The sequence below is a fragment of the Ursus americanus genome, chromosome 6 (assembly GCF_024610735.1).
Source record: "Ursus americanus isolate L20-20 chromosome 6, mUrsAme1.1.p, whole genome shotgun sequence".
Taxonomy (NCBI): Eukaryota; Metazoa; Chordata; class Mammalia; order Carnivora; family Ursidae; genus Ursus; species Ursus americanus.
In genome coordinates this window covers 34,188,347-34,203,420 of record NC_142132.1, presented here as the reverse complement: position 1 = coordinate 34,203,420, position 15,074 = coordinate 34,188,347, and the positions used below count along the sequence as shown (strand labels likewise).

At 36.9% G+C, this 15,074-nt stretch overlaps 1 protein-coding gene across 1 annotated transcript in view; it reads left to right on the top strand.

Annotated features, from left to right (window-relative positions):
• The window catches only part of BTAF1 (B-TFIID TATA-box binding protein associated factor 1), a 116,347-nt gene that overhangs the window by 87,636 nt on the left and 13,637 nt on the right, over positions 1 to 15,074 (top strand). Inside the window, exons 26-32 of the mRNA XM_045810056.2 lie at positions 7,677 to 7,829; positions 8,057 to 8,178; positions 8,269 to 8,436; positions 10,595 to 10,672; positions 10,818 to 10,947; positions 13,122 to 13,263; positions 13,351 to 13,481. Of these exons, the coding sequence (XP_045666012.1) occupies positions 7,677 to 7,829; positions 8,057 to 8,178; positions 8,269 to 8,436; positions 10,595 to 10,672; positions 10,818 to 10,947; positions 13,122 to 13,263; positions 13,351 to 13,481 (924 nt within the window). The remainder of the gene's footprint in view (positions 1 to 7,676; positions 7,830 to 8,056; positions 8,179 to 8,268; positions 8,437 to 10,594; positions 10,673 to 10,817; positions 10,948 to 13,121; positions 13,264 to 13,350; positions 13,482 to 15,074) is intronic.

Here is a 15,074-nt window from a genome sequence, read left to right as displayed (position 1 = left end):
GTCAGTCAATAGAAACAGACCCTGAAATGACCCAGATAATAGAAATAGTAGGCAAGGACAGTAAAATATACCCCATATGTTCAAGAAAGTAGAGAAAAGCATGAATGTAATGAGCAAAATGGAAGATAAAAGAACAAATTGAACTTCTTGAGATGAAAAAATACAATTATAAGTAAAAACACTGGATGGAATTAATAGCAGATTAGATACTACAAAAGAAAAATTACTGAGTTTGAAGATGTAGCAGTAGAAACAATATCATGCAAGTATATTCCTGTTCCACTCTGTCTTGATTTCCTCTGTTACATCTTCACAGAAAGAACATGTACTTTTCTGAAATATACAGTGAGGAGGATTCAGGGAATATCAACCTTGATTTTGACAAAAGCTCTAATTCCCTGCACTATTAGTAACTGTTACTGATTTTATAGGAATTGGAATGAGGAAGATATTCATAGGAAAGGTTCCTGGCACTGAGTAAAATTTATGACTCTTGGGCTTAGGGTTTCGTTGGTAGGAAATGGACCTCGTTATATGGCCTTATAGCTGGTTGTCACCTACTAAAAATTCCATGAAGACAGATGTTTGAAAATTTTGTTATTTCTTTGTAAAGCATTGTGCAGAAAGGGCCCATTTTGATGATTATCATTATGCTATTAGATGTGCTAAAGTGTTAGTTTCTATCTTACTAGATACAGTTGTTAATTCCAAAACCTTTTGAAAATATAACGGGTAGTTATTTTTAAGACTCAGTGTACACATCTCATTCCTCCAATACTATTTCTCATGTTATATGGAATATGTATTTTAATTGACTTTAATTAAAATTCTGTTTCCAGAATTTTACATTTCTTTCTCTACCACCACCGCCCCTACCGAATTTGACATTTCTTAACTTTAGAGACACCACAGGGCAGTAGTTTTCAAACTTTTTGGTCTGAGGATCTCATTACATTCTTAAAAACTAAAGACCCCAAAGACCTTTTATCATATTTTCTATAATGGAAATTAAAACTGAGAAATGTAAAAAAAGATTTATTAATTCATTTAATAAACCCATCAGATGTTACCATCAGTAACATTTTTAAATGGAAAATAACTTTTTTTCTAAATTGAAAATACATTCGTGAGAAGAGTGATATTGTTTGACATGTTTGCATATCTCTTTTATGCCTGGCCCAATAGTAGATAGCATGATTTTTTTTTTAATTAACATATAATGTATTGTTTCAAGGTTACAGGTCTGTGATTCATCAGTCTTACACAGTATTTGCAGCGCTCACCATAGCACACACCCTCCCCAGTGTCCATCACCCAGCCACCCCATCCCTCCCACCCCCCTCCACTCCAGAAACCCTCAGTTTGTTTCTTGAGATTAAGAGTCTCTTATGGTTTGTCTCCTTCTCTGGTTTCATCTTGTTTGATTTTTTCCTCTCTTCCCCTATGATCCTCTGCCGTGTTTCTCAAATTCCACATATTAGTGAGATCATATGATAATTATCTTTCTCTAATTGACTTATTTTCACTTAGTATAATACCCTCTAGTTCCATCCACATAGTTGCAGATGGCAAGATTTCTTTTTTTTTTTTTTGATGGTTGCAAAATATTTCATTGTATATATACATACACCATACTTTCTTTATCCATTCATCTGTCGTTAGACATCTATACTCTTTCCATGGTTTGGCTATTGTGGACACTGCTGCTATAAACATTGGGGTCGTGTGCCCCTTCAGATTACTACATTTGTATCTTTGGGGTAAATACCCAGTATAGTGCAATTGCTGGGTTGTAGGGTAGCTCTGTTTTCAACTTTTTGAGGAACCTCCATACTCTTTTCCAGAGTGGTTATACCAGCTTGCATTCCCACCAACAGTGTAAGAGGGTACCCCTTTCTCCACATCCTCACCAACATCTCTTGTTTCCGTCTTAATTTTAGCCATTCTGACTGGTGTGAGATAGTGTCTCATTGTGATTTTGATTTGTATTTCTCTGATGCTGAGTGATGTTGAACACTTTTTCATGTGTTTGTTGGCCATTTGGATGTCTTCTTTGCAGAAATGTCTGTCCATGTCTTCTGCTCATTCCTTGATTGGATTATTTGTTTCTTGGGTGTTGAGTTTGATAAGTTCTTCATAGATTTTGGATACTAGCCCTTTATCTGATGTCTTGCAAATATCTTCTCCCATTCTGTTGGCTGTCTTCTGGTTTTGTTGACTGTTTCCTTTGCTGCACAGAACCTTTTTATCTTGATGAAGTCCCAGTAGTTCATTTTTGCCTTTGCTTCCCTTGCCTTTGGCGATGTGTCTAGGAAGAAGGTGCTGCAGCTGAGGTCGAAGAGATTGCTGTCTGAGTTCTCCTCTAGGATTTTGATGAATTCCTGTCTCACATTGAGGTCTTTCATCCATTTTGAGTCTATTTTTGTGTATGGTGTAAGGAAATGGTCCATTTTCATTCTTCCGCATGTGGCTGTCCAGTTTTCCCCAGTTATCTTTTTTCCATTGGATATTCTCTCCTGCTTTGTCGAAGATTAGTTGACCATAGAGTTGAGGGTCCATTTCTGGACTCTCTATTCTGTTCCGTTGATCTATGTGTCTGTCTTTGTATCAGTACCATACTGTCTTGATGATTACAGCTTTGTAATAGAGTTTGAAGTCTGGAATTATGATGCCTCCAGCTTTGGTTTTCTTTTCCAACATTCCTTTGGCTATTCGGGGTCTTTTCTGTTTCCATACAAATTTTAGGATTCTTTGTTCCATTTCTGTGAAAAAAGTTGATGGTGTTTTGATAGGGATTGCATTAAATGTGTAGATTGCTCTAGGTAGCATAGACATTTTCACAATATTTGTTCTTCGAATCTATGAGCATGGAACGTTTTTCCATTTCTTTGTGTTTTCCTCAATTCCTTTCATGAATATCCTGTAGTTTTCTGAGTACGGATTCTTTGCCTCTTTGGCTAGATTTATTTCTAGGTATCATGGTTTGGGGTACAATTGTAAATGGGACCAACTCCTTAATTTCTCTTTCTTCTGTCTTGGTGGTGGTGTATAGAAATGCAACTGATTTCTGTACATTGATTTTATATCCTGCCACTTACTGAATTCCTGTATGAGTTCTAGTAGTTTTGGGGTGGAGTCTTTTGGGTTTTCCACATAAAATAGCATATCACCTGCAAAGAGTGAGAGTTTAACTTCTTTGCCAGTCTGGATGCCTTTTATTTCTTTTTGTTGTCTGATTGCTGAGGCTAGGACTAATAGTACTGTGTGGAACAGCAGCAGTGATATTGGACATCCCTGCCATGTTCCTTACTGTAGGAAAAAAGCTCTCAGTTTTTCCCCAATTGAGAATGATATTCGCTGTGGGTTTTTCATAGATGGCTTTTATGATATTGAGGTATGTACCCTCTATCCCTACACTGTGAAGAGTTTTAATCAAGAAAGGATGCAATACTTTGTCAAATGCTTTTTCTGCATCAATTGAGAGGATCATATGGTCTTGTTCTTTCTTTTATTAATGTAGTGTATCACATTGATCAATTTGCAGATTTTGAACCCACCTTGCAGCCCAAGAATAAATCCCACTTGGTCGTGGTGAATAATCCTTTTAATGTACTGCTGGATCCTATTAGCTAGTATTTTGGTGAGAATTTCTGCATTCATGTTCATCAGGGATATTGGTCTGTAATTCTCCTTTTTCGTTGGAGTCTTTGTTTGGTTTGGGGATCAAGATAATGCTGGCCTCATAAAATGAGTTTGGAAGTTTTCCTTCCATTTCTATTTTTTGGAACAGTTTCAGAAGAGTAGATATTAATTCTTCTTTAATGTTTGGTAAAATTCCCCTGGGAAGCTACCTGGCCCTGGGCTCTTGTTTGGTGGGAGATTTTTGATTACTGCTTCAATTTCCTTGCTGGTTGTAGGTTTGTTCAGGTTTTCTATTTCTTTCTGGTTCAGTTTTGGTAGTTTATACGTCTCTAGGAATGCATCCACTTCTTCCAGATTGTCTGATTTGTTGGCATATAGTTGCTTATAATATGTTCTTATAGTTGTTTGTATTTCTTTGGTGTTGGTTGTGATCTCTCTTCTTTCATTCATGATTATATTTATTTGGGTCCTTTCTCTTTTCTTTTTGGTAAGTCTGGCTGGGGGTTTATCAATCTTACTAATTCTTTCAAAAAACCAGCTCCTGCTAGTTTCATTGATCTGTTCTGTTCTTTTTGGTTTCTATTTCATTGATTTCTGCTCTGATCTTTATTATTTCTCTTTTCCTGCTGGGTTTAGGGTGTATTTGCTGTTCTTTCTCCATCTCCTTTAGGTGTAAGGTTAGGTTGTGTATTTGAGAGCTTTCTTATTTCTTGAGAAAGGCTTGTATTGCTATATACTTTCTTCTCAGGACCACCTTTGTTGCCTCCCAAAGATTTTGAACAGTTGTGTTTTCATTTTGTTTCCATGAATTTTTTAAATTCTTCTTTAATTTTCTGGTTGACCCATTCATTCTTTTGTAGGATGCTCTTTCACCTCCATGTATTTGAGTTCTCCCCAACTTTTCTCTTGTGATTAAGTTCAAATTTCAAAGCATTGTGGTCCAGAAATATTCAGGGAATGATCCTAGTCTTTTGGTACTGGTTGAGACCTGATTTGTGACCCAGGATGTGATCTATTCTCAAGAATGTTCCATGTGCGCTAGAGAAGAATGTGTATTCTGTTGCTTTGGGATGGAATGTTCTGAATATATCTGTGAAGTCCTTCTGGTCCAGTGCATCATTTAAAACCCTTATTTCCTTGTTGATCTTTTGCTTAGATGATCTGTCCATTTCAGCAAGGGGGGTGTTAAAGTCCCTTACTGTTATTGTATTATTGTATGTTTTTTTTTTAATTTTGTTATTAATTAGCTTATATAATTGGCTGACCCCATGTTAGATCTTCTTGTTGGATAGACCCTTTAAGTATGATATAATGTCCTTCCTCATCTCTTATTATATATATAGTCTTTGGTTTAAAATCTGATTTATCTTATATAAGGATTGCCACCCCAGCTTTCTTTTGATGTCCATTAGCATGGTAAATGGTTTTCCACCCCCTACTTTAAATCCGGAGGTGTCTTTGGGTCTAAAATGAGTCTCCTGCAGACAGCATAGCAATGGATCTTGTTTTTTAAACCAATCTGATACCCTGTGTCTTTTGATTGGGGCATTTAGCCCATTTATATTCAGGATAACTATTGAAAGATATGAATTTAGTGCCATTGTATTGCCTGTAAGGTGACTGTTACTGTATATTGTTTCTGTTCCTTTCTGGTCTATGGTACTTTTATGGTCACTCTTTGCTTAGAGAACCCGAGAACCCCTTTCAATATTTCTTGCAGGGCTGGTTTGGTGATCACAGATTCTTTTAGTTTTTGTTTGTCAGGAAGCTTTTTATCTCTCCTTCTATTTTCAATGATAGCCTAGCTGGATATAGTATTCTTGGCTGCATATTTTTTTGTTTGTTTGTTTAGTACCCTAGATAACTTGATTCTTGTATTTGCTTGGGCGTTCACTCTGTTGTAAAATGTTTCTTGGGTTGAGGTATATGAAGAAAGTCAAGCCTCAGAGGTAGGTAGTTGGAAAAGTAAGCAGTATTTTGACAACCTTTTCAAATAATTGTAGATATTCTTTTATCTGATAGCATACCAAAACTCAAAAGGAGCATACCAAAACTCAAAAGCTTATTAAATTTATATGCAGTGTGGAATCTAAAATCCAATCGATGAATGTAAAATCTCTCTGCATTAAAATTTATTGGTTTATCTTTTATCCACACATGTTTTTTAACATAAGTCTTGGTCATTTGGAAAATATTGGTTCACTGGGTAATCTAAATCTTTTATGGTGTATTGTGTCATAAAATAGCAAAAAATCAGGGGGCACCTGGGTAGCACAGTCATTAAGCTTCTGCCTTCGGCTCAGGGCATGATCCTGGCGTTCCGGGATCGAGTCCCACATCGGGCTCCTCAGCTAGGAGTCTGCTTCTTCCTCTCCCACTCCCCTGCTGTGTTCCCTCTCTTGCTGGCTGTCTCTCTGTCACATAAATAAATAAAATCTTTAAAAAAAAAAAAAAAAGCAAAAAATCAGATTCATAGTATCACCAACAGAAATTCTTTTCAAGTATTGGGAAGCTTATAGTTATGTTCAAGCTCACAATGCTATTTCTTTTGGAAGATTGAATTTTACGACTGACAACAAGTTATGTCAGTTGTTTTCCTTGAAGTGACAGATTTATTTTGAGAAAATGTTGGCCATGTCGCCAAGTCAAAATAACTATAGTTTGTCCGTCCATCCAAGTAAAATGTTGTTCTATGAAAAATGGCTCATTCAGATCACAATTTAAACAGTCTCACAAGTGGTTTTCCTTAGCATATTGTATTTTGATAAGCAGGAAAAGTGCTTTATGTGAATTTCACATTTTGTTGCACAGAATGTTAAAAAGATGTGCATTCAAGGGTTGAAGTCTAATAAAATCATTTTTACTGCTTTAAGGGCATTCTTAGGTGAAACTGGCTTAAAAAAATGCTGGTGCATGGCTGTAACACAGTGACTACTGGTACATTTAATGCTGTTGCCTCAGTTCTTTCTGAGACATAAGCAGTTTTGCCCATCATTATCTTTGCAGCATCAGTGTAAATGTCAACACAGTGAAAAAAGCAGTGTCTTTCCTTTATTTAATATGAAATAGTTTTTTTTTTTTTAAAGATTTTTTATTTATTCGACAGAGATAGAGACAGCCAGCGAGAGAGGGAACACAAGCAGGGGGAGTGGGAGAGGAAGAAGCAGGCTCATAGCGGAGGAGCCTGATGTGGGGCTCGATCCCACAACGCCAGGATCACGCCCTGAGCTGAAGGCAGACGCTCAACCGCTGTGCCACCCAGGCGCCCCAATATGAAATAGTTTTGACCTCAGTGATCTTTGAAAAAGTCTTAGGGATTCTGAGGGGTCTGCAGAGTACATTTTGAGAATCAGTACCCTGGGGCATCATAACACTAAAATTGAGAAGCGTCAATAACGGCATTGTATTTAAAATAGTTTACGGCTTGTGTCTGCCTCTTTATCAAGTAATGCCTGGTGTAGGGAAAAAAGTTGCAACAGTGTTCTTTAAAATACCTCAAATGTGTTTATTTAGTAGTCCTTTAGTACTTTTATTTTTATTTTTTTAAAGATCTTATTTATTTATTAGAGAGAGACAGCCAGTGAGAGAGGAAGAACACAAGCAGGGGGAGTGGGAGAGGAAGAAGCAGGCTCCTAGCAGAGGAGCCTGATGCGGGGCTCGATCCCAGAACGCTGGGATCACGCCCTGAGCCACAGGCAGATGCTTAATGACTGAGCCACCCAGGTGCCCCCCCCCCATAGCACTTTTAATACCTGTCAAATTTAAACTCTATTGTCCAGTCTCTAAAATTATTTATTATTGGAGCATACTTCCTCTGCTCCTGCCTCCCTGCTGGTGTGCTCACTCACGCATTCTTCCTCTCAAAATCTTTTAAAAATATATTACTTATTACTATTACTTATTTTAATTTATTACAGTTTTTGAATTATTCTCCATATTTGCATTTTGATAAGATTTGAAATTATTCATAATCTGAGTATGAAAAAATTAACTGTGGTAAATAGTTTTAATACCCTTTAAAAAAATCGCTTCAGGCAGGCATTCCAGACCCTCCAAATATGTCAGAAGAACTAATCCAATTGAAAGCCAAGGAGCGACACTTTTTGGAGCAATTATTAGATGGGAAAAAATTAGAAAATTACAAAATACCCGTACCAATCAATGCTGAACTCAGAAAATATCAGCAGGTAAAGTTTTATGCTTATCTTATAAATAGTGATTATTCCTTTGAATGTACCTTGAAGAGTTTTTAAAATTGACTTAATGAAAGCTTGTGTTGAGTGTCTTGTACCCATTTGTTTCTCTTTTGTCTATAAAAATAAAGATTTTTGGTCTGTGCATACATGTTTTACAAGAAAAAATTTTTTATGATCTGTTCACATTTATAATTTTCCTCTTTCTCCCAACCTTTCAGGATGGTGTGAACTGGTTGGCATTTCTTAATAAGTATAAGCTTCATGGAATTCTGTGTGATGACATGGGTTTAGGAAAAACTTTACAGTCCATCTGCATTCTAGCAGGAGATCATTGTCATAGGTAATTTAAACTATTATTTTTTAAAAAGAGTTTTCAGATGCTATAAAATGCAAACGAGCTATTAATTCATTGTGTTTTATTGTTGTAAAGGGCCCAAGAATATGCAAGATCAAAATTGGCAGAATGTATGCCACTTCCTTCCTTGGTTGTTTGTCCGCCAACATTAACAGGTCACTGGGTGGATGAAGTAGGTAAATTTTGCTCCAAAGAATATCTCAATCCATTGCACTATACTGGACCTCCTACTGAAAGAATAAGGTAAGAACTATACAACAAAAAATGTTTAATCTTTTGTTTTAAGAACTTTAGGATAAAATTTATTAAAAATGAATTCTAGTTTTTTTTGGTTGTCAGAAACTTTAACTTATTTAATAAGAAAGATGAATATACATTATAAAGATATAATCAGTAAGACTCATCAAAGTTTAAGGACTTCAGCCATTGTTAACAGTCAGTTGGGTTTTCTAAGTATCTGACCTAGGAATCAAGCCATTCTCTGTGCCCTTCTTGGGAGCCTTGTGATCATAGCATATCTATCTCTTAGAGCTCCCTCATCTCCGAAATGCTTTTGCTTCACAGTAGCTCCTCTGGCTGCCCTGATACCATAGCATTGCTAGAGTTCTATTAGCTTTACTCTTTCTCTCTTTCACTAGTACATCCTTTATGTTCCTAAATACAAATTTTGAAGAGCAGAATTTCATTGGTTTCAGGTCATCTTTTAAAGCATGGAGAGTCATAGGTTGCTGATTAGTTCATAGATTTGCTGCTCCTCTGTATCTGTAATAGCTAACATATGTTGAGCATTTATTAGCCAGGCATTATTCTTAGTAGTTTCACATTTATGTAAAATTGTGTATTATGTATTTGCACAATCACCATATGAGGTATGGTTATTATTTTTGTTCCCAGTTTGCAAATAAAAATCTAAGACATGGGGCCTGGGTCTGAGGTCATAAAGCTAATTAAATGGGCAGAGTGAGGATTTGAACACAGGCAAGTCAACAGCTTGCATTTTTAAAAGACTTTACTGTAGTGTCTGTCAGAATTTATTCATTTAAAAGTACAGAAACTCAAACTAGCTGAAGCAAACAGGAAACTCATTAATTCACTAAATTGAGAATTTCAAGGGTGAATTCTTGCTTCAGGTACATCTAGATTGCTCTCATTTGCTCTTCCTCCCCATATATAGCTTGTTTTATTGGTCTGGGCAGTTGGTGGATAAGATGACCATAGATAGGGGCACCTGGGTGGCTCAGTAGGTTGAGCATCTGACTCTTGATCTCAGCTCAGGTCTTGATCTTCAGGTTGTGAGTTCAAGCCCCGTGTTGGGCTCCATGGGAGTATACTTTAAAAATTAAAAAAAAAAAAAAAAAGATGACCATAGACACTCTTAGCTCCACATTCTCCTAACTTGGCAGCTGTTGTAAATAGAGATCTTCCCTCTCCCATCATGATTATATATGGAGATAATGCTAAGTGAAATAAGTCAAGCAGAGAAAGACAATTATCATATGGTTTCACTCATTTATGGAACATAAGAAGTAGGAAGATCGGTAGGAGAAGAAAGGGATAAAGAAAGGGGGGGTAATCAGAAGGGGGAATGAAGCATGAGAGATTATGGACTCTGGGAAACAAACTGAGGGCCTCAGAGGGGAGGGGGGTGGGGGAATGGGATAGGCTGGTGATGGGTAGTAAGGAGGGCATGTATTGCATGGTGCACTGGGTGTTATATGCAACTAATGAATCATGGAACTTTACATAAAAAACCAGGGATGTACTGTATGGTGACTAACATAATAAAAAATATTATTATTATTATTATAAATAATAAATAAAAATAAAATTAAAATTAAAAAAAAAAAAAGACCACAGACAGTCTTAGACCCACATTCTCCTAACTTGGCAGCTGTAGTAAATAGAGATCTTCCCTCTCCCATCATGATTATATCAATACTAGAAATGACTGACTGGCCTTGTTTGGGTCATGCTCCCAAACTAGTCTTTGTGGTCTGGGGATAAAATATCGTGAATAGCTCACCCTGATTCAGTGCATCTGTTCGGTGATTAGGGCACATGTGACTTCCCCTCACCCCCAGGACAACATGAAGTTTAGAAGGAATAGGGCCTTTAAGGAAGAGGTGTTAGCAAATAAAGTTAAAGTGTCCCCCCACCACAGTGTGAATCAGGTGCGCATCTCTTTTCTAGTCAGACTGAATTAGGCTAACAAGGCCAAGTCAAAAGAAGAATGGTCTTCAAGTGGCAGGGTCATGGATGTAGAGTAAGCAGAAAGGAATGTTGGACTTAGTAGGCACATTGAAAACACCTTGTAAGATGGTAGCAGTCTCATCCCCTTTGAAATTATATTACAAACTTTGCAGGTTCCTTGCTTCCTAATCTTATTTCTTTTTAAATACAGGTTACAGCATCAAGTAAAAAGGCACAATCTGATAGTGGCTTCATATGATGTTGTGAGAAATGACATAGATTTCTTTAGGTAAGAATTAAAATTTTTTTCTTTAGAAAAACTTAGTGTCAGATTTGAAGGAGAGTTAGTTAGTATTTTCCTGCCTGAAAGACTCTTCAGATAGTTCTTGCCATATACTAAAAGATGCTAAATTTTTTTGCTTATTCTCCCTTAGGAATATTAAATTTAACTACTGTATTCTTGATGAAGGCCATGTCATCAAAAATGGAAAAACAAAATTGTCAAAAGCAGTAAAACAACTGACTGCTAATTATAGGATTATTCTTTCCGGAACACCAATCCAGGTAATTATTTACTGTTCTCTCTCTATTTATTTGCCATGTGGAAGGAAGGCTGGACATTTGGTAAAGAAGTATTTTTCTTTACTTTTCTTTCTTTCTTTCTTTCTTTCTTTCTTTCTTTCTTTCTTTCTTTCTTTCTTTTTTTTTTTTGTCTATAGGAATGATAATTTCCAGTAATTGTGTTTTATAATTGTTCATTTGGTATGTAACAGTACCTGAGCAAACTGGGTTTTAAAAGCAATATGAAGGGATACCTGGGTGGTGCAGTTGGGTAAGTGACCGATTCCTGGTTTCAGCTCGGGTCATGATCTCAGGGTCATGAAATTGAGCCCGCGCTCAGGGTGGAGCCCACTTGAGATTCTCTCTCCCTCTGCCCCTCCCCACCATGCTTGTGCTCTCTCTCTCTCTCTCTCTCTCTCTCTCAAATAAATAAATCTCTTTTTTTAAGATTTTATTTATTTGAGAGAGAGCACAAGCAGGGGGAGGGGCAGAGGAAGAGGGAGAAGCAGACACCCCACTGAGCTGGGAGCCCAATGTTGGGCTCGATCCCAGGACCCCAAGATTATGACCTGAGCTGAAGGCAGACGCTTAACTGACTGAGCCACCCAGGCGCCCCTAAAATAAATAAATCTTAAAAAAAAAAAAAAGCAATGTGAAGAGCACTGGGTGATGTATGGAATTGTTGAATCACTCTATTGTACACCTGAAACTAATATAACACTGTATGTATGTTAACTATACTGGGATTAAAATAATAAAATGTGATTTTAGGCTATGTAAATAGAAGTCTTGTGTCCAAAGTATGGGAGACTAATCAGACTTCATTCCACACTGGCCATTCTCCTTCTGTGGATTTACACTACAATCTGATTTAACATTGAAAAGCTAGAGCTGATTCAGAGGGAATCATCATATAGTAGAGGTATGGATACCTGGGGTTAGGAGGGAATTGGAAGAGATTATAGAAGCTTGTTTTGGAAGACGACAGACATGGGTAACTTTATAGAAATCTGATACTTCTGAGAGATTCTTTTATCTTCTGGAGGAATTGGTTGCAAATGTTCACACCTAGCTTGGATAGCCAACTCTAATGGGAAGATACCCTTCATCATTCTCCAGAGAGTAGAAGGGTGAACACCAAGTGACATCTAAGACTCCCTCTGATTCTAAAAAACATTGACAGTTCTTTATTTACATCTTTGTTACTTTTCTTTTAAATTTATTTTTGGTGATGGAGTGATTATTGTGTTAGGGTTTTGTTCATTAAGTGAACGCTTTTTGTTCACAATATTACTTTCATAACAAGTTTGGTTTTTTTGTTTGCTTAAAGGCCCTCTTTCTTTCTTCCTTCCCCACCTGAACATTTTAGCTCTGAAGCTATGAGGGTTTCTGCACTGAAGACCCATGGTAGCCCAGAGTTAGGAGGCAGAGCCTAAGTGGGATTAGAAGTGTCCATATGGGAGGGCAGCCTACCATGGTGAACCAGAGCCTCAGCAGGATGAAGAGGGTTTCTGGAACGAGATAAGGGGGTGGGATGGTACCTTAGGATCCACACATACTGGGAATGCATCTAAAATGAAAAAGTGCTGATTTCTTTTTTTTTTCTTTCTTCCTTTTTTTAAAATGAAACTTCGGCCATAGAATTGGAAAGAACCTATGCCTGTTCGTCATGACCCTTGAATAATGGATAGACTTGACCTATAACGAAACTCTTCTAGGTTTTCCTTAAGAAATAGTGATGTTGGCCAAGTTCTTTAAATCTTGCTGTTAATTTTAGTGTCGAAGATACAAGATTCAGAAACATACTCATCTTTCTGCTCCTCTGTTTATTACTTGATAGATGCTACCAGTAGGATTTAAACACTATGGACCAAGGCTTATTCTGGTAGAAGAGACTTGAAAATTCCACCCAATAGGATAGAATATTTTCTCCAAGGATACTGATGTGAATTTTACACATTAAAATACAGACTTACACAATATATGTAAAATATGTGTGTGTGTGTGTGTGTGTGTGTGTGTGTATATATATATACATACACATACACATATATATATATGTGGTTGATTACCCCTGATGTATGTCATCATAATGGACTTTCATTAATATCCATTTTTCAAGTGTAAGGAAATAATCCCAGTACAAAAGATAACTGATGTTCCTTTCTTATATTCAGAATAACGTTTTGGAGCTGTGGTCATTATTCGATTTCCTCATGCCAGGATTTTTGGGGACTGAACGCCAGTTTGCTGCTCGATATGGTAAACCTATATTAGCAAGTAGGGATGCTCGAAGCTCTAGTCGAGAACAAGAAGCAGGTATGAAAAATATATAATTCTATACCATGCAAGTGACTATAACTTATTCCTAACTTTTTTGAAGCCATTTTCTTTTACTGTTAACAGGTGTTCTTGCAATGGATGCACTGCACCGCCAAGTCCTGCCTTTTCTTTTGAGAAGAATGAAAGAAGATGTTTTGCAGGATCTTCCACCCAAAATTATTCAAGACTACTACTGTACTCTTAGTCCTCTTCAGGTTAGAAATCTGGTGATTGTGGTTGTTGGTGGTATGTTTATTAGAATGCTTTGAAAAAGCCATACAACTATTGAATAAAGGGGATTAGACTTCGGCTTTATCACTGAAATCTAGCTTCTACTTTCATAGACTTTAGGAATATTCTGTTCCAAACAGGTAGAGATAGGATCTGCATGAACCCATTTGGACATGTGGATATACATTTGAATATATGCATTTTTGGTTATGGCATTAAAATAAAAACCAGTATCATAGTTGCTTTCTTACATGTTGAATTAATCCAAAAAATTGCAAGGTTAAACTGATTAAAAAATGAGCCAGTGTTTATAAGGGCAAAAATCTGCCTGTAATGTCGTATCTTCACAATGACATTATAGGTATTGTCAATCCCCATTTTTGCAAATAAGGAAAGGGAAGCTCAGAAAATTTAAGTAACTTGCTCAAGGTTACACAGCTAATAAATATCAGGGCTGAGTTTCAAACCTGGGAAGTGGGACTGCATCCCTTTAAAAGTACCGTTGTATTGCCAGTATTTTTTAAGGCTTTTGTACAGTTCTGATTTTGTACAGAGACCATTATCAAAGGAATTTATTTTATTTATTTTTTTCCAAAGGAACTTACTGTATGCCTTTCCCTGTGTAGTATTTTGTGAGGGGAAACTATCCCTTGTCTTAGTAAGACATGGCCAAAATCAGAATTTTCTGTTTTAACTTTAGGTTCTAGGTTAGTTTGAATCCATCCATTTCAGTATTATGAGTTGATTTAGTATGGTAAAATGAGTAAAAGATACACAGACACACCCAGAAACTTACTCTTTCTTCTCTTATCTGTACAACTTGAGTTTAGAGCTTAGCAGGACACTAATCTAGATGCTGAGGTCTCTGTGATCCTTTATATTATCTACCTCATCTCTCTGGGTCTCCATTCCTCATTTGTAAAAACTGGATTAGGATTTCTGGAAAGGAATATTTTAGGAACAATGAGATGAAGACTTTTTGAAGTACAATAGAGAAGAGGTGCCATATGAAAAAAATCCATGGTAGGGGCACCTGGCTGGCTCATTCGGTAGAGCATGCAACTCTTGATCGCGGGGTTGTGAGTTTGAACCCCACGTTGAGTACAGAGATTACTTTAAAAAAAAAATCCATGGTATGATGGTGGTATAAAACACATTTAAGTAGCCTGGAGGAGAGAAGCTGGGAGGGAAGTGACATTTGGCTTTATTTTGCATTTATGGGTTTTTATACTGACTTCTGTTTTTTAGCACTCTAGATTTTCTTCCCTTTCATAGTGTTTTAGCATGTACAAGGCAGGAACCCAGACCCCAAGGAAATGCTTCAACGTTCATGAGTTCTCCTTTTAGGTAGCAATAGTATTCTTTTTACCTTTTTTTTTTAGTTTTATTTCAGAAGTAATCTCTGCACCCTACCTGAGGCTCGAACTCATAGTCCTGAGATCAAGAGTCACATGCTCAACTAACTGAGCCAGCCAGGCACCCCAGCAATAGTATTCTTTTAAAAGTTGGTCTTTGGAATGTACTTATAGGGTACCACATAACTTCACTTAGAGAAGATTTTCTCACTTGTAAAAGTT